At 41.1% G+C, this 24939-nt stretch overlaps 1 protein-coding gene across 6 annotated transcripts in view; it reads left to right on the top strand.

The window, feature by feature from the left end:
• The window catches only part of ITPR1 (inositol 1,4,5-trisphosphate receptor type 1), a 318989-nt gene that overhangs the window by 191894 nt on the left and 102156 nt on the right, over positions 1-24939 (top strand). For 2 of the 6 annotated variants that reach the window (XM_014868346.3, XM_014868348.3), the window contains 6 exons: positions 506-617; positions 6093-6125; positions 14089-14124; positions 15324-15374; positions 20529-20661; positions 22645-22835. In XM_014868346.3, the coding sequence (XP_014723832.2) occupies positions 506-617; positions 6093-6125; positions 14089-14124; positions 15324-15374; positions 20529-20661; positions 22645-22835 (556 nt within the window). The remainder of the gene's footprint in view (positions 1-505; positions 618-6092; positions 6126-14088; positions 14125-15323; positions 15375-20528; positions 20662-22644; positions 22836-24939) is intronic. The other 4 variants (XM_014868350.3, XM_014868347.3, XM_014868351.3 and 1 more) reach the window with 2 other exon arrangements.

The following is a 24939-nucleotide window of genomic DNA, read 5'->3' as shown; positions in this document are numbered from 1 at the left end:
ACCGGAAATCTCCATTTGATTTTTACCTAAGGTTGTTTTTTGCTTAAGAGTGGATTCTGCCCCTTTGAGTTTCTTACTTTTCTAAGCCCCTCAAAGGACAGGACTGTGGATAAGGAAGCAATGTGTGTTCACCCCAATCATCATCTTTATGAGATGTTTTTACACTGCTGGCGTGTTTTAGCAGTGTTACCAGCAATCCTCAGTGGATAAGTAGCCATGCTTTAAAACGAGCCGGGTAAGCGGACCTCTGTGCGATTTCTCCTCTCCCTATAGAGACCCATGCCCAGTGAGCTTGTTTGCTGTTTCTAACCAGCAGGTGTCGCTATTGAGACACCGTTGCTAACAAGCCCTTCTCAGTGCCGTGAACGCCCTAATGCGTGTTTAACCCAGGAGCCCTTGATAAATATTTGTTCTTTAACTGACTAGTTATGGTAAGTTGCGTGTGAGGTGTTTTTTTAATTTAAAGATTGTTTCAGGGACGTAATGCATGGTTTCCCCCATTCAGGTTAATAAAGCATACCAAACAGCTGCTGGAGGAGAATGAGGAGAAGCTCTGCATTAAGGTCCTCCAGACCCTGAGAGAAATGATGACCAAAGATAGAGGCTATGGAGAAAAGGTACTGCATTTTACTCTCATGTTAAAACCAGGTTTTGCTCTTAAATTGAAGGGACGGGGTGATTAGAAATCCCCCTTAGTTCAGGCAATGTTGACTTACGGGTTAACTTTTTTTCTTTTAATCTATTTATCCTGCCCCCAAAGATAGCTAAATCATATGACTGTCTCTTTGAAAAGTCAAATATACTTAGTTGTCCTCTATAGGCTGCTTGCCCATAATCTGTTGTCAGAGAAATAGTAATAACAAGATTATCTATTTAAATTCCCAATGCGAATGCAAATGCCTCTTGTGTATTAAGGTGTGTGTTCCTGAATTTTGGGTTCCGGCTAAGCATACCTGTGGGTTTACTTCTTTCTGGTGAGATGTTGCACAATCCTTCCAGTGTATTAAGAAACGCCCTCCAGTTCTAACTGGAATGAAAGCAGGTAAACATGTCACCATTTCTAATTGAGATTGTGAAACGGACAGTCCTTGGGACCCGATACTTCTTAGCATATGCGTGAGGGAAGACGTGCAGAGAACATTTCTCACACCTCCGATTTTGGTCTAAGTGGGATGCAAACAATCCTATGGCCCCTCCTTTCTGCCTTCAGCAAAAAAGCATGGGCCTGAGTTTAAATCTCACTAGTTTTTATTTGAAGGTAATAATTTTCACTAATTATCTCCTAGCCACTTTTAGCAGCATTTTCTGGGTAGGTGAAGACACTGATAGCATTGACTTGTCAAAATACCTAGTAACCCATTTATTCATCTCCATGAAGAAGCCTTGATAATGAAATCACCGCCTTCTTTGTCAAAATAGATGGTGACAACCAGATTATTGCTAAGTATAAAAGTCTGCTGGAATCATGCATTCTGACGTAAGCAATTTAATATGTGAGAGTCTTTGCATAAGAAAAAATAAAGAAGAAAAGTAGACAGTCCTTTTTTGCAGCATATTTCTCCACTTTCTCCAAACCACAAGGCTTTTAAATCCCCCTCTGAACTTCTAAAGTAGATAAATTAAAAGATGAATAAATATTGAGTAATTAGAAAAAAAGTATCTATAGCTCAGTAGGAATTTTGTGGTGGAAATCTGCCAGAAAATAGCTTATAAATATAAATAATAAAGCAAAGAACCCTGGTACAAGTGAGAAATGATGAGACTATTTGTTCATACAAACACCTGTGTAGGCACCTAGGTAGGTCTTACTTTAAAAAAAAAAAAAAAAAGGAAAGAAAAAAAAGAAATGGCTAATAGCAAAGAATGCATGTACCAGACAAGTAAATAATAGCCATTTATTCTACAAGATCTTTATTTTTCTTAATGTGAATTTTAAATATTTTAAAATATGATTCTAGTTAGAGAAATTCACTCTTTATAGTGAGGTACAATCCACCAAGAGGTCATAACCATCTGTGAATATATTTGCACCTTTAGGTTATAAAATGGGACTTTAACATGTGGAGACCACAATTTTTTCTTCTTTAGAATGTCTGTTCCTTTCTATGCCCGAGGTTTTTAAAGTAAACGTCGTGTTTCTATTCCAGTGAATGTTGCAAGTTGTGATTACACTTTCATTTCTCTTAAGTTTTCTTTTTATAACATGGAAAGTGGAAGCAGAAGATGGTTGAGTCTCTGTCACTTGGCAGATAAGTACGATAGGGTCTTTGGGGCCACGTGGAAGGCATGCTTCCCCCATGCCTTGCCCTACCCATTAGTGCCAACTGGGAGAACATCGTCTCAGACCCTGGCAGAGAGTGGACCTGAGATGTTGGAACACTGCCTGTTTTAAAGCTCATGGAGAATGACAGGGTGCAGGCTTTAAGAGAGCAGTAGATGGAGGTCACTATGAAAGAGTAAATTCTCAGAGTTTAGAAGAGGTTCTTAGACTATAGCTCAAGTCTCTTGTCAGTTGCTCAAGAAATTAGCCACACCCAAACAGACAGAGGCTTGGAGGCAAGATGGCATTTTTTTTCAGTTTGGTTGGAGCTGTCATCCCCCCCATGAAAGTGAAAATACTATAGGCAAGTATGGGAAATGCCATGCAACCGAGGAAGACATTCTAGAAACCCATGTTAGTGAGCAGCTCTAGCACCTACAGCACATACTTGCAGTGCTTCTGGCCCCGTGCTCTGACTGTTGGAAAATGCTGCTTAACCATTCACATTAATTGAACTTTAAAAGAGAAGGGACTGCTAAATGACTGTTTCTTCCGATCTGGTAGTTGGTATCAACTTGGTCCTAAGGCTTTTTTTTTTTTTTTTAAAGATTTTATTTTTTTCCTTTTTCTCCCCAAAGCCCCCCAGTACATAGTTGTATATTCTTCCTTTTGGGTCCTTCTAGTTGTGGCATGTGGGATGCCGCCTCAGCGTGGTTTGATGAGCAGTGCCATGTCCGCGCCCAGGATTCAAACCAACGAAACACTGGGCCGCCTGCAGCGGAGCATGCGAACTTAACCACTTGGCCACGGGGCCAGCCCTGGTCCTAAGGCTTTTTGAAAATGCTTTTGATGGTTTACTGCCTGTCCCTGTTTGACGAAAGAAGCATGATGTACAGGGCAGGCCAGCTTTTTTAAGAGTGGAAGGAACCCAGAGTCAAAGAACTAACCTTATTCAGGCAAACCAGTTGGTTTTAGTCAATAAAATAAATGTGATGGTCTTTGATCTGGGTGCCAAGGACACAAGGGCAAGTGTTGAAGCCATTTCCGTCTTCCTTGCCCAGTTTTCCTATTAGTTATCTCTTAAGTGGAACTTGTCCCATGACTAACACCCTCGTAGGATGTCCAGGATTGTTCTGCCTCCCTGCCCTCTCCTGAGTCTTTGTGGTCATAGAATATGCTCTGGTGGGCTCTCGCATGGCCCCGTCCAATCCTGCCTCTGCACACGAGGAGGCCATGGTGGAGAGCTGAAGTGACGTCCCAAGGTCATGTGGCAGCATCAAGACCAGAACCCAGTGCAGTGTCCTTTCCTGTCTCCTCAGGTGGTGCCCACCATGTCTGTAGGCCAAGTTTTCTTGTCTTTTTTTTTTAAGCCGTAATCCTTAAAGATGATAAAACTTGGGTGTTTTTACTCATCTCTGCTTTTTCATTCAACATTTAGCATTTAGTCAAAGTCACAGATCAAGAAGAAAGTTAAAATCGTTCTTTATTATCCTGTCAGAAACGTTGGGTGCTTACATAGGTCTACTTGTCTGAAAAGCCATTGAGAACTGCCTCTCATATACCAAACAGACTAAAACATAACAGAATCACTTTAAGACTGACTTAAACTTTTTAAATGCCATATATACTCACTAGTGTCCTAAAGTATGTCTTAAATAACAATGGTAACATTTATTGACTTCTTGTTATGTGCCAGCCACTATACTAAGCACATCTTCTGCCTTACATCAGGTCAGCCTCAGACATAGATATTACTATTGTTCTTAACTATTTTATACATGGAGGAGAAAAGACAGGCTCAGAGAGGTTCAGAAACTTGCCTATGGTCACATAGCTAATAACAAAGGGAGCCAGGAATTCAAACCCAGACAGTCTGATTCCAGAGTCATATCCCTTTACCACTGCATCATCAGTGAATGGATCGACACCATTTGAATGTTTTGAAATCCACCTACAAGTCTAAGTTTCGACTGTGTTATATGATAATATAAATGACATGAGACAGTGGCCCTGAAAGCACTGAACATAGCAGAACTTAAATATCTAGTCTTTGCCTCAATTCTGATTTCTCACCCAATTGAAAACACTCTCCAATTAATGCCAAGTGACTTTCCAAGTTGTGATTGTCCCAAGGTCATCCAAATTCTGTGGTTTGGGTTGGGCCCCATTTGAAAGAGTCAATGAGTAGCCAGTGGTCAGTCCACTTGTCTTGGTCCACTGCCTACGAAGTGCCCACTGAGAACTATCACACATGATGTTAAGGTAGGGGCTGGTCAAAGGAGACTGTCACAAAATTTAATCATGATCATTTAGGAATTAAAAAAAAAAATCTTTAATTATTACGTCTCTAAAATTCACAGTACCAGCAATGCATATTGTTCTCAGAGAGTGCTAAATATAAAGTAAGAAATAATAAAAATGACCACCAAAATAACAGTGAAATACATTTTTGTATGGTACTTATAATGTCTTTCTAACTTCTGCTTTCAAAGTTAATAAACTTTAAAATTATATCAGGACTTTATAACCACTCTTGTGTACAATGCGTATAAACTCTGCTTTTAATCTACAGATTAAACCAGGTCCATGTTTTAAAAAAATAACCTTCCCATAGATAAACATCTCTAAAATTGAACGTGAACCTCTCTGTAACTCATAAAATATCTTCGAGCCCTTGGACCCTGCTTGAAAAAGGAACATAGTTATTTTATGCATTGGCGACTCTGTAGTCCCCTATAGGCTTTTTATTAAGCTGCTGTTACTTAAGTGAGTAGTCAAAGAGCTTTGAAAAGAAATTCAGAAGCCAAGAATTGATATAAAAAGATATCTCAGAATTTATTTAAAATCCATTTTCTCTTCTAAATAGTAGTAGCTGGTTTACTACCATAGAGTTTTGACCTCAAGTAATGTCAGGGTTTTCATTTCATACAAATGGTCAGTCCTCTGTTAATTCCCAAGGCTTCTTTCTCTAGGTGAATAAGGTATTAGCATTTCGTTTCTAATAGGAAGTTAAATTTGCAAGAAACCAGTGTTTCCATTAGGAACTTAAAATTGCAAAATGTACCAGATATTAATGAAATATAATAAAGATCAGTTGAAGATCAGCCATCTCTCCTCAAACAACCATAATTATGGTTAATGCTCTTTTTTTTTCTTGAGCTTTATGCTAATAAATTGTTTACTTGTTACTAATGTCACTTGAGTTGGCACTAATCATCTTAGGGGAAAAGTGTTTTCTTTAAGTATCAACGGTACCGGGATTTGGAGCTTCTGGGGTTGGGATATGTTGGTCTTATTACTTGCTGAAATTGACGCTGGTTCTGATTTAGCCCAACTGTGGTTTGGACCCCAGACCCCCTATTGAACGGTAAAATGAGTCTAAAGAAAGAATTTTCTCCTCAGCTGAGTTGATCCGACTGTAGTCCTTTACCCTTCTCTTTCCCATCCTCTTCTGAAAGAACATGATTCTCGATTGGGGAATTTGCCCTTGCTCACCTGTTGGTTCAAGTTTTCATGTCTGCAAGAAAGCACACAGGCGCAGTTCTGGGCCCTTGATTAAGTGACCTGCTAGGTTTGATGTTTGGCACGTGCACAAAGCATGGCAGCATCCTGCCTGTTTTGTTCCAGAGCAGAACATTTCAGAGCAGATGTCACTGTGAGGTGTGGTAGTGTCCACAATGCTTGCACCCCTTAAGAGGGTCACCATCTAAGAGTGCTTCAGCCTGAAAGAGTCAGCAATACAAGTACATGTATGAAGTTTCTAACACTTAGCTCGCTTGTATTTCCTTTCCTAACATTGCCTTCTTTCTCTCCCTCCTTTTTTCTTTTCCAGCTAATTTCCATTGATGAATTGGATAATGCTGAGGTCCTAATTTCATTTTCTTTTACATGTCCCATGGTGATGTTTCCATGACACTCTTCCAGTGAACACTGTGATCTGTCCCCTAGTCTCTACAGTGTCTAGTACCTGACTTTGTGTAGTGTGCCTTCTGGGAGTGAGTCAAGTCCTTCGTGTCTGTGTTAGCATTTCCCATGAGTTTGTTTGCCATTTGTGCTTGGAGATCCTGTCTGAGTCTAGATAAAGATTTTCTAAACTGCAATAAGATTTCAATCATTCACTCTAGAATCTCAACTGAATTTGTGGTTGATGTTGGCCGTTAACCTCTCTCTGAAACTCAATGTTGATGTTATTATAAGGAGCTTTTCTGTCTGTATGTACAGCACCGATACAAAAAGAAATAAAAGCATTGGTGTAGCTTGAAAGTAGTAAAAAAAAAACAAAAACAAAAAAAAACCACCACTACTCTCTTGGTCCACATGTTGGAAAGTATTGAGCATAAGGGGGTCATATAAAATTTTGTCAAAGTGCAGTGTGAATTCCAAGTGCCAGTTGAGACTTTCAGCTGCAGACTTGCAGTGAGATTAGAAATGTACTGTATCTGTGTCTTCCCATCTAGGAAAACTACCTAGAGATCAAGAAATTGAAATGTCAGCCGATGGCTTCTGTATTTATGTCTCAAATTGGTTTCACTTACCCAAAGTTACCCTGGAGACTGATGAGTGGTCATTTTCTTTGGGATTTGGGGCCTCTTAAATATTTTCTGTTTTTTGTGAATATTTTTCAACATTTCTTGCCATAGTTTTAGGATGTGATACATGCTTGGTAAGTGGTGCTAGAAAGGATTAATTTGGGAATTAATGTATATAATTGAGGAAATTTAATTGTTTGGCAAATTAAGCACACTGAAAAAAATATTCTATTTGACTTTAAAAAAATGGCTTTTCTGGTTTACTTCTTTAGATAGCTATTCCTTCATTTGGTAGATCAACTATTACCTTATTTTGAGTGGGATAGAGCTACCAAATAGAATATGTTGTCTATTCTAGTTATCTCCCACCATCATTTTAGATATGGTAAGAGATGGTTCAAATATACCTAAGGGGAGTTTGAATTACAGACTTAAAACAGAAAGTGATATGAGTGGTTATGACTTTGGCTTGGCACTTTCAGGAATGGAACTCAGAGAGGTTAAGTGACTGGTCTTAGCCGACACAGATATAGAGAGCCTAAACTAGGACTAGAACAGTGCCAGCGCCTCTCCTGGCCTGGTGTGCTTACTGCTCTGCCACAGTCAACTCCGTAAGCACAGACTTTTCCTTATATTACCAACATGAGCAGGTCAGGAGGCCATACCCTCTGGGATGAATAGAAAGTGAGAAAAACAAAAGGTTGTGCAGGGGCTTAATTAACTGCTTTAACTACAGTGATTTTTGCCATTTTCTGTTTAGTTTTCTCTCTTCTGGGTTATTTGTATGCCAGAAAAAAAACATGTAATGCTGAATTTGCATGTTGACACCCTTCGACACTCTTGTTTCAACCTAGAGTTGTAAATGCCTCACTGATTTGAATTTTTCCTCTGAAATACTAAGGTTGAGTTTCTGTTTGCTGAAGTAAAACTTAAGTCAGGAAGGAAAAACCTTCCCTAATCGGAGTCTGCAGTGTTATTAATATACTGTTTTGCACCATAGTAATCAGTTGATGTGTTTGCTTGCTCAAGATAGAACTTGGGTCTCCTGGCTGGGAGTTTATTGCTCGCTTATGGAAAGATTCCACAGTTGGAGCAGGTGTGTTTATAATTATACTCTAGGAAACAGAATACTGTCTGTTTATAAAAGAAGAATGTTCTGGCAACCACTTGGATTCTTTGAAAATTCCCTGAGGAAGCAACTGTGGATCCCCTCTTCGTTGTTACCCCTGGCAACCATCACAGCCCTGGGACACCAACTCTCTGTCCCTAGTCCTCAGGCTATCGGATCTGGCCCTCTAAGTAGAGATGCCCTATTGGCCTTAATCACTGAGGACTGTTCTGGAAACTGTCGCAGCTCCTGCCGTTTCTCCCCCACCAAGCCTTTTGTCAGAGTGTGCTGGTGCGAACCTGCAGCCCACAGCTGGAGTTCTGCAGAAGCTTAATGAGAGTTCATGCTGGCCCAGGATATGGGCAAGACCGCACACCTGAATTGCAAACCAGTGTTCCAGTTTCTAAACATGGTGGGAAATAGCCCCTGAGACAGGGTAAGGCGTATCTGGGGACCCTGTGATCCTCTGATTGGGGAAAGGCCACCGCCCTTTGATGATAAAGGCCAGTTGGGCATCTCAGGAGAGGAGATGTGCAGTGAACGACTTAGAAAGCAACACAGTGTCTTCTGAGTCTCTGTCAGTGCGCTGAGAAATCAGGGTGAAATGAGGACAGAGTCACAGAGGCCCTGCAAGACAAGTGTATGGTATAGGGCCTTCCCAGCTGTCTTCTAGAATAAAATTTCATTTGAACCCAGGAAGAAGGGTTTTTTCTTTTCGTTCTTTTTTTGGCAAATAAAGAGGCAGAGTCTTCATCCTTACCCCCAGGTTTACCTTTTCCTTGGGGGGTTGCCATGGAGGGGGAGACATGCACGGGGTGGAGAAGAAAAGGGAACACCTTGCGTTCATCTCCTTTCGGCTCATTCCTAAGTTCATAGCTTGCTGGATTGTTACACGTATATGCACACACGAGTCAAGATATGGAATGCTTCCATCACGCCAGAAAGTTCACTCCTGTACCCATTCTTGGCTTTAAATGGACGCTGAATGATGCTAAAGACATCCATTTATATGACTAATATTTGAGAGCCTGTTCCATTCCAGGCACTGTGCTAGGGAATTTGGATACAGTGATGCCCCAAATATACAGTGTCGGCCCTTCTGGAGTTTATGGTTATATGGGGGAGATGGAAAACAGTACAAATTAATGTTAGGTGACAGCCGTCAGCCCGGACAAGTGTAGAAAGGAGAAGCACGTGAGGTCGTGAGAACATGTAATTTGGGGACTTCTACCTGAGCAGGGAGGTCAGGTAACAGCTTAAGATGTCAGGTAACAACAGGTAAGGGGCGCCACCAGGTGATCATGTGAGTCACTTTTCTAAACTGTAAAGTGAGGTGCTAACCAGAGGGATGATTCTGATGAAGTACTCAGACTTCAGGGCGAGGTGGTGGGCGGAACAGTAATCCACTTTATTTTGGCATATGTGTCTTTGGAAAGGCATGGTGTGTTTAGAAAGTGTGTGCTCAGTGGACGTATTGCATTTCTACATATTTGAGATGTGATCCCCATTTAATCACTGTCACTTTGGAAGCATGAAATCTCCAGAGCCGCGAGTGTCAACTAGCAACTTCCCCTTCCTACACGGCAACAGAGAAGCAAGGTTGACATTTCCACTTGTTCAGGGTGGCTACAGCCTACCTGTCTTGAGTCCTCAACTTCTACTGTGAGCTGCTTCTGCAAGCAAAGGATGCCACTGACAGGGAACTTTGTAAAATTCAGGGGGAAAAAGGGGAGGGAAACAAGAGAAACACAAGAATTATTAAATTTCACCTTCAGGGGGCGTTCTCATGACGTCCAACTCAGGGTGGAGGTGTCCTACTTTCTTGTATTGCTGTGAACTGCTGGGTTGGGCACCTGCCAACATTCAGGCGGCAGTTACATAAGAGCTTCTTTTTTTTCCTGGAATTTAGGCTCACTGCTGATGTGTGACCTTCAGCAGTAATTGCCAATAAATGCAGCGGGCCTGTTTACTGTTAGACACTGGCAACCATAGAGCAAGCAAGCTCAACCCAGAGCATACAGAAGCTGTTGCAGAATCTGGGGAGGGTTTTTTTTTTAATGCTGAGATTATTCCCTAATGACTGAAGTTGTATAATTTAGTCAGAATGCGTTTTTTTTAAAATGAATTTCACAATTGAGTTCTGATGAACTTGTTCTGTAAAATATAGGTGAAATTGCATCATTGGAACTAAGTAATTTTTACTTCTTATTTTGTTTCTAAAAACAAATGCCATTAGTAAAGGGCATTGTGTTAGCAGATGTGAAGAGTTAATGTTGTTCTGCTAAAATGCTAGATAACTTCTATTTTAGCACAATTTTCTGCAAAGCGTTCTGTTGGCTTATTGTGGGTTTTCAAAGGCTGATGAAGGACAGGGCCCAGCAAACGTATTTGCAAGTCCATTTACTGTTTGTTTGTTTGTTTCCCTCCTCTGAGGTCATGAGTGGGTGAAAAGGAACTGAAGACTGGTTCAGGGAGATTATAGATCATAAATTCCCTTTTATTTACTGATAACAAGATCTATAATACAGCTGCATTTCTTGAACTGCATTCAACTTCTGCCAGGGGTGGTCCATGGAAGAAGACATCTTACTTCAAAGGAAAATTCTAGAAGCCCAGGGCTGGTAGAGGAATTCATGTTGTTAGCGGCAGAAGACAAAGGATGTTTACATGACTGTTCTCTGTGCTGGACTTTAATAGACACACACGAAACGGATATATGTAGGTATATAAGTATGTGCGTGGGTAGGTGCTGTTATGCATACACCAGAAATAGGAACCTAGGAAGTCAAGAATGGCAAAGTATGATTTCCTTCATTTATAGTAGAAATGTGTCCTTTGGAAAAATGTTAAGTACATTATGTATCAAAAGTGTGTGTATCAGTGTCTCATCTGCACATATCTAGTTACTACTCAGGTACCGTAGTTATGATGCCCTGACTTGTGGCATCCTCCAGGAAGGACACTTCGGATTCAGTGACTGGAGATTCATTTTGAGCTTTTATTTCAAAGTGAACCATTTGAAATCTTTTTCTACTAAGTTTGATTTTGCTGACCTCAAAAAGCGCTGGGAAGATTTAAGATCAAAAAAGAAATATGAAGAGGCAACAGAGGGCAATAGTTGGTTTCCAAGTTCAAAACTAGGCAACATCAGATTACTGTCAGTTGCCTGGTCGGTTTAGGAGACTTTGCCTTGCACTGGTGGGGTCAGCACCTGAGTACAGTGACTGATCCTGCGACTAAGGTAGAAGGAGACAAGACTTGTGACATTTAGACATGCCCGTTTTCTCAAAACATTCTCCTTAAGATGTGGTCATTGAAAAAAAAAATTAACTTCTATAATAAAAACGTGCTGAGAAAATCAAGTTATTCACTTATAAAGCATTATATTTTGCTTTGGATATTATATATTGCATTTAGGTAGCTGTTATCTTATTCAAACCTATGTAGCTTATCAATATGCTTATATTTTTCAAAATTGTAGCTTACTGACATAAAATAACCTTATCCTCAAGGAAGTCTGGCTGAAGTCCTCACAGCGGGAGGTGCTAGCATAAAGCTGTTGGTTATTTTACCAAATTGCATGCCAGGTATGGTTGGGCCTTTTCCCTGCCTGAAATCATTTTGTGTCCTAGCAGGTTGTATTGTTTAGGGAACTTGCCTGTTAGATATTATGAAATAAGGTTTACAGAAAATATACCAAGCATTGCTTAATGTTTTAGCTGGAAGGAATCCTAAAGAATATCTGCTTTGGTCTGCTTAAACTACAGTTCAGGAGGTGGAGGCTCAGAGAGGTTAGTGACTGGCTCAGGGTCACACAGAGCCGGAACTTTGATGAGCCATGGTCACACGACGTTTGTCCAGTGCTCTTGGTTTTTCCATTCTGTTCCGTGAATGGATAGCATTAAAAAATTGTTCTTTTGTTTAAATAGTGGTTCCCGAAGCCAAAAGCATACTTGGTTGTCCCAAAAGGCTTCATGAAATGTTCAAGGAAAAAAGATAATTTAAATTTAATTTTTCTTTTAAAAAATCTATTAATTTAAAACAAGTGTGACATCATTTTAGGCAGGCAATCAAGTGTCAGTGTAATCATGAAACATATCAGAAAGTACTGGTCTCTGAGTGATTAGGAAACAGCTATGTGGTACCTATGACGACTCTATAAGAATTCAAGTTGCTTCTTTGGACAAGGAGATCTCAGACAAGAGAATTTAAAAAAAAAAAAAAAGAAAGAAACGAAGAGGCACACCAGTTCCAGTTCCATCATCTTTATTTCCTTTAGCTTTTGTTTTGAGTGGCAGGGGAATAGGAAGGTAGCTCTGGGGGTTCCTGCGGTAAATCCTTGCCTGTAATCTTTTTATTCTAATCACATAGGATCAATATAAAGGATATATTAGTGGGCATGTGGCCAATGGAAATAGTAGAAGATAATACTTTTTTCCATCAGTATCTCTAACTGCTCTAAAATGCATGGGAAATTGCTTTAATTCTGCTTTATCTCGTGTGTTCTTTTTGCTCTAAAGGCAGATAGCGCAGATGTTTGCACAATTTTAATTCTTCAGCCTGAAGCATATAGAACGTAAGCATAGAGGTGAAATGCATTCTAGGATCATAATATTATTTATATGATCTTGAAAAGACATATAACTGAGCTCCGGCTTTGCTTTCCTTGCCCTATTCTTTCTACCACAATATGCCTCCCGACTCCAACAGGAAGCTAAATGCTTCAGAGGGAAATTTTCTGCCTGAGGCTAGTGGAGTTGCACTCATGCCTGAAAGCTTCTCTGTCCAGAACTGAGCGAGCAGCCCTCCAGATGTGCCTCCTTGTCCTTGGTGAATTAGTTTAATCTTTGTGCTTAAAGAGATCCCCTGTATTTTTACTTCATTTTACCTGTTGAGAAATAGAAAGAAATCATTAGCTTATGTGATAGCAGTCTCATATTAAGAGCATTTTTTTCCATCTTGGGGATCAAACCACTAAAGGGGTAGTGTTGAGTTGGATTGAGATACTACCAGATTTCACAGCTGCAGTTCTCCTATGCTTTCAACACCTGCTCTGGCTCGCCAGTGACAGCCACAGTCTGGCCTCAGGGTGTGCTGTGTCGCTGGAGGCTGGAGCACCACCGAAGGAGGCCAAGGTCTCTATGCTGCAGTATGAGCCTTGGCCTCATTCCATGCCGTCAGACCACACCTTGAAGCAAGCCAGCCGTGCCTGGTGCGTGACTTTGGTCGAGGGTGGCCTGGGTAGGGTCCAGCGGTTACATCTGACGTCAGTTTCCTGTTCTGAGCACGTGCTCTTTGGAGGACAGATTCGCGATGCTGTCTCCACATGGAACCATGGACTTTTCTCTGGCCACACCTTCTTTTAGCCACCACATGCACCCTCACAATTACCCTTTATTTCCTTTGAGGGCATCATCTTGTCTCTCATATGTGGGTTGGAAATAATGAAATCAAGGAGGCGGGTGGAGGAGGTGGGTATCTTATGGTATGGCAGGAGTGGGGCCAGGGGACGCAGTCCATGGAGTCCCTGAGGGAAGTGCGTGGGTGGGACGGTAACCAGCCAGGGCACCCTGCACTCAGGAGCCACCATGTCTCCTCACAGAGATGCTGGAGGGGGGAGGCTTCTGTCCACGAGCCAGAGCCTCGGGTCTTACCGTCCGATGCAGGGTCAAGATGCGGCAAAAGGAGGGACCCAGGGAGATGCATCTACCCACAGGAAGAGCTGGTGTCAGGAGAGTGGTGGCGCAGAGCTTTCACCAGCTCTGGGCCCCTGGGGCGGGGACTGCACCTGAGGCTTCTGTTGTCATCACCCACCGCCTCCTCCCTCCCTGAGCCTCTGGGTAGCACTGTGCTGAACAAAACACAGCTATACGGTGGTTCTTCCTTTGACATCTTTTTTTAAAGACGTATTTCCTTCTTGGTCAGTGGTAGACGTTTTGTTTCTATATTTTAAATATGTTTCCCCATCTCAGGCCAGTTGTCTCGCCAGCACAACCACGTTCAGTTCCATTTAGAATAGAAAGTGTCTCCTCACCTTGGTTGCTGAAGCCCCTTCTGCAGGTGGTACAGCAGTCACCTCACCTTTGATCTTGCCTTCCACATCTTGTCCTTGACTGTTGGTCTCTGGACTTCTTTGTGGCCCATGAGATGCACATGCCATCACTAACATGCTTCGTTTTACTCCCAACCAGCTGCCACAAGCTCCGGATTCTGAGAACTCCACAGAGGTGTGTGTTGCCCGCCTATATTTGCGGTGCCAGCAAATATGGGTGCTTCTCAGTTGTCCTGGTTGAGTGTCTGAGTAGTTGTGGTGAAATGTCTGTCCCGGTGGGTGGTAGATGTGGGAGGGAAGTGTGTAGCCTGGCTTGGAACTGATCATTGCTGTAACTGAGGTGAGGCTTGGTGTAGAAAGGAAATTCTGAGGAGCCGGAGCTAAACCAAACTGCCCCTGTAGGCAAGGGCCTGTGGCTCTCTGAAGGCTTCCACACAGAACTGTCGTCTCAGTCTGGAGATGTGCAGTTGAGAAATTCTGGAATGTCAGGACCTTTCGGTTGTACATAATAGACTCTGGGTCTTGTACAGAGATGACGTGAACTTGAAGTTCTAGATATTAATGTATAGTTTTGGTGAAAGCTGCTATTAAAGTTATAGTTTCACGATGTACTCTTTCTGTTCTTGCTGTCACAAACTAAACTTGTTAAATGAGGGACTAGAATTAATTAAGGCGTCGAAATTCATAGAGAAGGTTTTTGGGGAGGCATATTTCCAAGTATCAATTTACTTTCAGAAACTGTTCTAAAATCACAGTAGTTAAAGTGAGAATGAAGCACACTTTGAAAGAAGTCTATGGAAAATCCTAAAAATGAAACAGATCATTGAATGGCTGAATTGCAATATGGATGCTTTACAATGATCAGTCTCTAAAATTCTAATCAGAGTTCTTCATCGTTGATGGCTTTGATTAGAACGCTGTGTCCTGGTGGGCTGGGGAGAGCCAAGGTCCCATGTGTGTGTCTGCTCAGAAGCGTATGCGTTGATGTTCTTATGCATGCGCTGTGCAATAACGCATGAATGAATCCTAAGGACCTGCCCAGTTGAGTCTTGCATTATAACCCCTTTTGGGTTCATGTAAAAGTACATAATGTGGAACTTCCTTTTCATATTCTTTGCAAAAAATAACGTTGGCCAGAAAAGTCATACGCCCTGCTCGTCTTAAACAGTGCACTAGGGTTGGGAGATGGGGTGGTTGTTAAGCAGTATCCAAAGTAACCGAGCATTACTCTTTGGGGAAAAACAAAAACAGGCCTCTGCTCCTTTTGTGTAACTCTTCGTTGTATGAGCTCTGAGTGTATTTTATTTGCGACTGATGCTGAAGATGGTAGTATCTCCTAGTGTCGTGCTTAAAATGCAATTTCTGCATGCTTAGCAGGAGCTTGAACCGAGTCCACCCCTGAGGCAACTGGAAGACCATAAAAGGGTACGTAGTCTTGGGTGCTGGGAGCCAATGATCGTAACCCTGCCCTCAGCCACACCCTATGACCGAAAGACAGTTTTTGTTGTTGTTGATGTTGTTAAAGTACTAATTGGCTCATGACCAGTCACAGCCAATTATATAAATGAAACTAACTGGTGATTCCACCTGTTATCTACCTGCTCACACCCGTGCACCCAGCCAGCCTCAAAATAATGAAGGAGTGAGCTCCTCGTGTCCTTTTATCTTTTTCTGTGGTGGCCTTCTACTTAGGCGAAGGCTTAAAAAATTTCCTTTTGTGTAAGTAACTGATGATTATTATGGATATAAAAACTTATATAAACAAAAAAGTATAATGACAAAAATGTTCACAATTTATATTACCTAGCTATGAAAGCTGCTAATGATTCAATATTTCCTTCTCTCTACTCTTTTTACAAATGGGAGAATGTCTGTCAACAAACACACTCATTGTCATGAGATTATTCGAGTGTACAACTTTTGTTCCCTGCTTTTGTCATTTAATATTACATCTGAGCATTTTCTTTGAAAGTCTTTGAAAGTTACAGCTGTCTAAAGTTCTACAAAGTAACAAGTCGTTTGTAATTTTTTCCTTTGGCAAGGAAATGAACCAGTGTGTATATCTTTGGTTAGACTCTTAGAAGGAGAATTGCTAGGCCAAAGGGTAGATACTTTCTTAAGGTGCTGATTATGCATTGCTAAACCATTTTCTAGAAGGCTATGTACATCATTAGCATGCTGACCAGCATTGATTTCATGTAATGCATTTTTGGAAGATAACCAGATGTCCTGGTTTTCTGAGCGCTTATCATATGCCGATTACTGTGCTAAGACTTGTACATATGTTAACTCATCAATTTTTATTAATATTGACACTGACCCAGTAACACAAGCCTTCATCCCCATTTCACAGATTAGGAAACTGAGAACCAGAGAGGTTAGATGCCTTACTCAAGGTCATGGGGTTAGAAAATGAGCAGTCATTGCAAAGACTGCCTTGAAATTGTCATCAGTGTCGAAAGTATGCCTGAGATAAATTGGTGTCCTGGTGCACATTTGTTCTTTTCACACACCCCAGTCCCACCACATCCCAAGTCCTTTCCTTTCCCTTGTGATTGGGATTTCTTAGGGCTTGACCGAAGAATAGCTCCCAAGTAGTTGGCATTTAGCCCTTCTCCTCCAGCTTCGAGTATCTCCTGCAGTTTGTTGACCCAAGACACCTTACATTCCTATATTTTCCATCTTTGCCTATCCTTTAAGAATTATCCTAGGTCTTAGAAGTAGTTGGTATAGCCACGTTGCTGTCCCTGGTGCCCTAAACTCTCCGGAGACACGGTATTGAATGTTGCCTAAGCACATGAGCTTTGGAATTACAAACAGGTTCAAGTCCCTTTGCCAGCCCCCAGCTGTGGATTTGGGGCTAGTTATTTAATTTCCCTGTGTCTCCGTTTCTTCTGCTGTAAAATGGGGATGGTAATAGTCTCCATCCCTTAGGACTGTTCTTTGGAGCCGTGCGCATGAAGAACCTAGCACAGTAGCTGGACTCTGATAAGGGACAGTAACTACTGTCTTGTCGTCACCATGCAGATTGAGATGCTTCAGTAATTTGGTGGACAACAGGACTAGGAAAAGGAAGTATTTTTAAATCAAGGCGCTACCCTAGTGCTGACTAAGGTGTGAAAGGCTCACCTCTCATGTGAGAGGGTGATCTTTCCTGAAGCACATGACTTTTAAGTGGCTACAGCCTGGGAAGCCGAAAGGTCACTTTTTCTCTCCTTTGCGTGCAGCGCTATTAGCTTCTAAGTTCCTTGTTCAATGCTTGGCCATATTCCCACACAGTTCATCAGCCGCTGCTTTAGTTGATAGACTGAAACTTATCTTTGAACCGAGGTTCCAGGCAGGAGCTTGGTTTCATGACTCCACCACCAATCTTCCATTTTCACTCTTTTAACCTGACACTTATTGCAAAGGAAACTCTTTGCCTTTTCTCAGTCTTAGGTAAGAATGTGTGTGGAATTTCTTACCAGAGACAAACATCTGATATTTGTTTGCATACTGTAGGTGTAAACTGATGGGAAAAAAAAAACAAACAGCAACTAGTATTATCTTTTAAAAAGGGCTGCATGACCAAATGTTAAATGACGTTATTTGGGAAGTCAGGTTTTTTTTTCCCTTCTCCGCAATCAGGTTTCTCAGCCTGGTACACTGTGAACCGCTTAGTGCTGTTGAGTAATTTATATCAAGATGATTAGGAAGACTTTTCTCTGCAGATTTTAATTTTTCCTAAATTAAACCACTGGCTCAGAAAAACAGAATTTTCCTTGAACCTAAGTTTTCACACTAGGGATTTGCATAACTTTTAATAATGATTATCCACTTTCTCTTTCTATTCCCTTTTACCTAAAATTCTCAATCTTTATTCTTTCAGAAAAGAAATGGATCTCCTCTTGTCAAAAAAAAAAAAAAAATGAAATCCCTGTGGGTTTTTTTTTCTCTTGCATTTTATTTATTTATTTATTTTTTTGTGGATAGAAGGTGAGATGAATATGTGCCAAAAACCTTATAATTAAGAGGAAAAAAAATAAAAGTTTGTGGGGTAGAATGTGTGTGTTGCTTTTTCCATAATGAGCACATTTCATGATATTCTCTTATGGGGAAAGATGTACCATTTGATGCATCAGTTGCTATGGTAACTGCTAGGGTTTTTCTGTGGAAGGAGAGGCAGAATGGTAAAATGACATCCCTTTGTAACTTCAGTTTGGCATCCAGGCTGCATAAATGTAAAGTTCCTGTTCCTCGAGTCCACGTGTTCCCGGATGGCATGTGTTCCCTTCTTTACCTTCTGCATGCTTTACTGCAGACTGACCAGCTCTTGCTGATTACCCTCAAAACCCTGAGGAGCAGAAAATCGAGCCGAGTTGCTCTGGCCCTAAGTGGAATTGTAGTGCTGGGGCTCTGGTTGAGACTTCCCTAAAGGATACGTGGTTGTCAGCTGGTCACAGTCACCATGCCTTTGACCCTTGAACCCTATGATCCTCCAGATTCTTGGCTGTCTTCTGTGGCTGTGGCTTACCTGCCATCTACCTCTCAAACAATGTTCTTGTGGTGCCAAAGGGGATCCAGTTAGAGAATTAGGATGGTTTACTGCCAACCATTCCTATTGTGGAATCTCAAAGTGTGTATCTTTTTGAAAGAAAATCAGATCGATGCATCATTATGCTGCAAAAGGGAAATTGCATTTAATCTCCTATTATATTCAACATGGAGGTAACCTTTTCTTTCCCCTTTTTCTTTCCCAGTAGGCTTTCTTGAATGTTCCTTTGAAATTTGTGTTTCTCTTATGAAGTCATCCTTTTAAATCACTATCTTCTCAATGATGGCTTTAGAGAGTGTTTATGTGTTTGTACTGGTGCCGGAGACTTGAACACCAGCAAAACTATATCTTTATCCCAAAATATGGTTTTCTAAACCATTTAAGGATATTGTACTGAAAACAGTTTACTTAAAAAGTCCTTGAAAACATCACAAATAACGTACCGTGTTGGATGCACTCTCAGAATTTTGAATGTTGGTCGAGATAGGAAATGAATTTCATAGCTAAGAGAAGCACCCTCCTTTGCTGAACTACAATGTGAGACATATTTATGGGTGGAATGCAGAGAGGAAAATTGAGATCTTTCGTTTCCTGAGCTTTCACTTAAGTATCAGTCCTGCGCCCCATCCCCTCCTGTTTTGTCCCACCCCGTCCCATTTTGTCCCTGGAGTCTTTGACCAGTAGCATGAATAACAAAGGAGAAACACCTGACAATGCAGCCCTGGAACCTTACAGGAGTGCCCTTTGCCTCCCCACCACCCTCAGGGCGCCCCTCCTCTTCCTCTCCCTTCCCTCCCGTCTTGTTTTTCAAACACCCCACTTGAAGTCTCCAGACCTATTCTCGGAGCTTATTAACAAATCACCTTAGATTCTACTGACTCATGTTACAGTTGCAGATCTCTTTAGAAGAACTCTTGAGTCTCTATTTTAGAGACCTGCTATATTTCAACACCTCTTCTCTCTGCTAGACTTCTCACTTACCTCTCTTGATGGTGTCCCAGAGGAACTGCATGCCTTACTACTTTGTCCCTGGGAAAGAGTCCGGAGGAAATCCACACAGCCTTTGACTCTTAGAAACTTCCAGATTGGGAGATGGTCGGAGAGTCCCTTAGCATGACTGCAAGTGGAATAGAGCTGACAATTAATCCTGCTTCTTTGTGTTGCTTTGCCAATGTCTCCTAGTATTAGAGAGCAAATCAAAGTTTTATTTATTTATTTTTTGATTGGAATTATGGGAAAGAGTTATTAAACCCCCAGTCCAGGATTCCTTTGATATGTATATTTTTAAAACTTTTTATGGAAATATTCAAATATATATGAAAGAAGGTTCAAGAGAACCTTCCTTCATAACTCAGCTTCAACAACTATGAATTCGTGCCCACTCTTTTCTCGTTTGTACCCCTTCCTGTTCCCCTCCTCCCATATTATTTCAAAGCAAGTCCCAAATGTCATTTCATCCATAGTGCTTATTTTTGATTGACATTTCTGATATCTTCCACTAATTTATTTTCTATAGCATTATTTTTTCTTCAACATTTGGCCTATTAACTATTTCTGTAAGAAAGACTTTCTTTCAGCTTATTTTATTATTATACTCTATTACTCTGGTATCTTAATATTTTCTTAGGATCTTGGGAATAAACCATGTGCTTGGTGTAACATTTTTCTATTGCTATATGGAAGCTGACCTGTAAAATTTTCAATTTGTCCAAATTTTATTGGCTTACCCCTAGGGACTTTTTTGTTTGTTTTTGTTATTGTTAGTTGACCTTCAAAATTAATGTTCTATCTTTTTTAAAACTGTGTGAGAGAGTTCTTCAGATATTTAATATTCTAGATTGATGGGGTTTTTTTGTGATCTAGTTTTCTGAGAAAATATTGGAGAAGTTAACTTTAGAGTTTCCAAATGCTTTTATTAATAATTTGTTTTTTCACTGAGTGAAACTGAGCCAATTATAACTGAGTACCCCTGTATTTTTTTAATATTAGTTGCTCAGTTATGCATTAAATTCACAACCTGATTTCATTATCCTGTTTGAATTAAGGGTGAGGCGCTCAGGCAAATTTTGGTCAACCGTTACTATGGAAACATCAGACCTTCAGGAAGAAGAGAGAGCCTTACCAGCTTTGGCAATGGCCCGCTGTCACCAGGAGGACCCAGCAAGCCTGGGGGAGGAGGTAGGCTGTGTGGTGTGCTAATTAGCTGCACGTGTGAATTGAGTGCGCCCTGTGAGAGCTGAGTGTTTCTACTTAACAGGTTGAAACTCTAACAGATGAATTTGGGTTGCTAGTGTATTTTTTAGCAACTTGTTTTGTCTTTGGCCTACCATCAAACTGATGTCTAAAAATATTTCCCCGTGAGGAGATATTGGCTAAGCCTTTTGCCCCTCTTTCCCATGCTGCATCCCTCTTGGTGACATTTGAATGACTCAAGGAACTTGATTTTATTGCACATTTTCTTGTGATCATTAGGACTCATGTTTTCCCATAAAAGGATGATGATGTTGGCAGTGAGGATGGTCAAAGCTACCATTTATTGTACACTTTCCAAGTGCCAAAGACTCTCCCAAGCATTTTACATTCTTGATCTTATTTTCTCCTCCAAGTGACCTGTTATATGGTGAGTACTGTTGTTACCCCAGTTTAGCAGAGGAAATGGAAGTAGTGACAGGTCTATAATTTGAACCCTGGTATATCTAATTATAACGCTTGTGCTGTGTGCCTCCCCAAACTCTTAGGGGAGTTTACTAAAAAAAATCCCTGTATAGAATTGTTTAAAAGCATTGTAATCACAATTAAAGGTAACAGTTGCAACAAGGTTCAACTCAGTTGTGGGTGTTGATTTTAAGGGAGGCCAGGAGCTCAGTGCTTGAAGCACAAATGTGAACAGCCTGATTCCCTGTCTGTAAAGATGGCTGGTAGGCACTGCAGACCCTTGGTGGGTTCTGTAGGTGGCAAAATACTTGATGCTTAATAAATTTCTCCTAGCAACTTCTGGGGAGGGATCTTGGGTTTCTCACCAGATGAAAACTTGAAGCATATTTGCTCATTAATGGAGCTGTGCAACTTCAGGGAAGATGCAGTTCTTAGGGCATCCCAGAAATGAGACCTTAGCTTTTCATCCAAAAGTTCCCAGGGAGTCTCAAGCAGAAGTTCCTCACACAACATCTCAAAACTATTTCTCTTTACTTTCCGTAGTGAGGTCACTCAACAAATTTGTGAGGCCCTGGGGAGGCATCACATGGTGGGTTTGGAAATGCGTCAGAGACAGATTCTGCTTTAAGAAGCTGTGGGAGAGAAGATGTGCAACCCAGTTTCTCCCTTGTGCTGTAGATATAATAGATCTAGATAGTCAAGGATGAGCAGCATAAGGGAGAGGCCATTTGAATTGAGCTCTGCAGGGAAGGACTGAGAGATGATTTTCTATTTTTCTGAAATTGATCAGCCCCTTTCCCCATGTACATTAATATTTCAGTTATTGCCAATAATAATGTAAAGCAAGGTCTTGAATAAGCACTTGCTATACACAGTCGGAATCCATTCCACTAAATGGTATAAAGCCTCACATATATTCATCTCATATGAAGCTCAGGGGGGATGGGAACGTCATTTATTTTGTTCACTCCCCTATCCCCAGCTCTTAGCTCCGTGCCAAGCACTCAGTAAATATTTGTTGAATGAATGAATGAATAGATAAGTTATGTGAAAGGGTGAGTTTGGGGCTAGGGTGGATTTGTTTGAAAGAGGGCTAAAGTGATTGTTATAGGCTATGCCTTCTTAGGCGTGTTCTAAGAAGTGTTTAAGTTCAGTTTGTCTCTTAAATTCAAAGCCATTCTTAATAATTCTGCCCCAAGTCATTGTATTTTAATGTAAAGGCGAGTCTTGGCTGGATGGCTTTAGGTATCTCACTGGAAAAGTATCATTCTTTCTTCATCTTCTCTGCCTGCATTCAAATACCATCTCTATTACTTATAAACTGGGTATCCTTGGACAAGTGACTTCATCTGTGTTAATAATCGTTATCTTCCATTGGAGTTAAGAAGGTTAAAAGAGATGATACCGTTAAAGTGTTGGGTGCATAACGTGCTGGTGATACGAAGTGTGCTATAAATGTTAGCTGCTCTGATTGCGGTTAATAAGAACAATGTTCCATCTTCCTAGGAGGAGGTTCCGGGTCCAGCTCCATGAGCAGGAGTGAGATGAGCCTGGCTGAGGTCCAGTGCCACCTCGACAAGGAGGGGGCCTCCAATCTAGTCATCGATCTCATAATGAATGCATCCAGTGACCGAGTGTTCCATGAAAGCATTCTCCTGGCCATCGCCCTTCTGGAAGGAGGCAACACCACCATACAGGTAGGAAGGTGGCGTGGCCGCTGGTGCGACATCCCTGCTGAGCCTGAGGAGACTCCGTTCTGGGAGCCAGATAGCCAGGTGGTGCCAGGGCTCTTGTGTGAGGGACAGCTCATTCTTAGAACACAAAATTCTGTTGTTCTGAAAAACAAATTCTGTTGATATCTTGCTGTGGTCATTCAGTTATAATTCAGACTTGGTTCCAAAACATGAGTTACATTTGAAAATTGATAAAATGCTGAGGATCTGCAAAGAAAACTGGCCTAGGATCAGGGGCATAGTAGCTACTCTGTAAAACTTTGTTCAATGAATGATTGGATGAAGTATATTTACACTTTTTGTCCAGGATCATGGAGGATCCCATCACAAGATGGGAGTTTGGACTATGTGTGCTATTTAGATTTGATTTTTATATCTATAGACACTGCAGCTATTGATGACTGTAAATTTCTCTTCCTTTTAACTGAAATGTTCAAGAAAACCAAACCAATTTGAATTAATAGAGAAAAGCCAGGCCAGGTTAGTCAAAGATGAGTAGATGATTTTTTGTAAGCTGTGTAAGATATATATTTAAAGATAATAAAAACTTGAATTCTTGGGAGAAATCTTAAAGAAGCAATTTTAGTAATACATATATAAGATAATTTTCATGGAGAAATGGCAATTAAAATGATTCCTTTAAGTCTTTGTAATACCCCCTTCGTGCATGCCTCCTTTTTTGTGGCTCTCTGAATAAGGGTTTACTTAGCTGTATGTGTGTTTGTGTTTCTCTCTGGTCCTCAAGAAGTTTTACATAGAAAAGAAATTGTACTCCATTGTTTCCCTTCATTGATTTAAACAGTGAACCTATATTAACGGAAAGCACACAAACACCCGTATTTTGGTAACAGCTTTATTGAGATATAATTTACATATCATACTCACCCTTATGTATGTATTTGACTTGACATTGTGTTATTGGTCTTGAATTTAAATTCAGAGTCTGGATTAATGAAGTCTTGGTTCTTTGTGCAGTTTAGAAAAGGGCGTGGGTAGGTTTGCCCTGGGCCAGGGCACCTGGATTTCAGCCCCAACTCACTCTTCCTACCAGGCGCCCTGTGCCTTGAACAACCTGCACAGCCAACTGCAGTGGCCCTGTCTTTTGCTCTCCAATCCCCGCTTGCCCCAATACACACTTTTGAAGTCATTGTGCACTGCACTAAGTTGAAATTTGTGCCAATGGCAGAGTCTGAGTTGTCAGCTGTCACGTGTTGGAGTTGTTGTTTGATTTTGTCACACATGAGTCTGACAGTGAGCCTGGGTAACTTCTGCAGCCCTTCTCATCATTAGGATTTGCCCACCCCCTGCTGTGTCCTTGGTGTTGGGGTGAGTGTGTCAGAATGCCAGCAGTGCTGAAACGCTCCTTGTCTTTGAACCATGTGATTTCCAGTGACTAGATCAGTTGAACTAAACATTTATTGAGCACTTTGTGTGTACACGGTACTTTACTAGGGCCTGCAGGACAGTGGTTTCCAGACACAGGAACTAGTCTGTTCATAAGTATTTTCTTCAGGCATAGCCAGATGTGAAAACTGAGGGCAGTGTGGTAAGTTTTTTGTAAACCAAATGTATTGGTTGAAGGACCATCTGACCGTTTTATTCTGAGACTATATTCTCTCCATTTTTTTTTTTTTAAGCTCCAATGTCTTTCTTTAATGAAATGGTGTTAATAGTGGATGACAGTTTTGAGTTTTTTCTCTATTGGCCAAGTAAGAATTTGGAAACCCTATGTTGTTCCCTTCCCTCTCCCAAATTTTTTTTAAAGCTTTAGTAATTTGAGAAATCTCAGAATCCCAGAGGCTTGGTCTTGAAGAAATTGAAAATCTAGCAAAGATATAAGAACGATGTGTATATTGTGCGCATAGGAAGTTATGCCTCAAGAATAGTGTGTACTGCCATCCAAGAGGTTGGCAGAACAGAACAGAACTGTGGACCCTCTGAGGAAGACGTAACGATATCTGTGTGAGGAGCTGGTGAAAGATGTTTCGATGAGATGGGCTTTGAGCGATGGGTATGGGTCTGAAAGGTGGAAATTGGGCGTGGAGCTGGGGCATGGGAAGGCTCGGTC

Source organism: Equus asinus, chromosome 21 (assembly GCF_041296235.1).
Source record: "Equus asinus isolate D_3611 breed Donkey chromosome 21, EquAss-T2T_v2, whole genome shotgun sequence".
NCBI lineage: Eukaryota > Metazoa > Chordata > Mammalia > Perissodactyla > Equidae > Equus > Equus asinus.
Note: the sequence above shows the minus strand (reverse complement) of the source record. Positions and strands in the feature narration are given on the sequence as shown.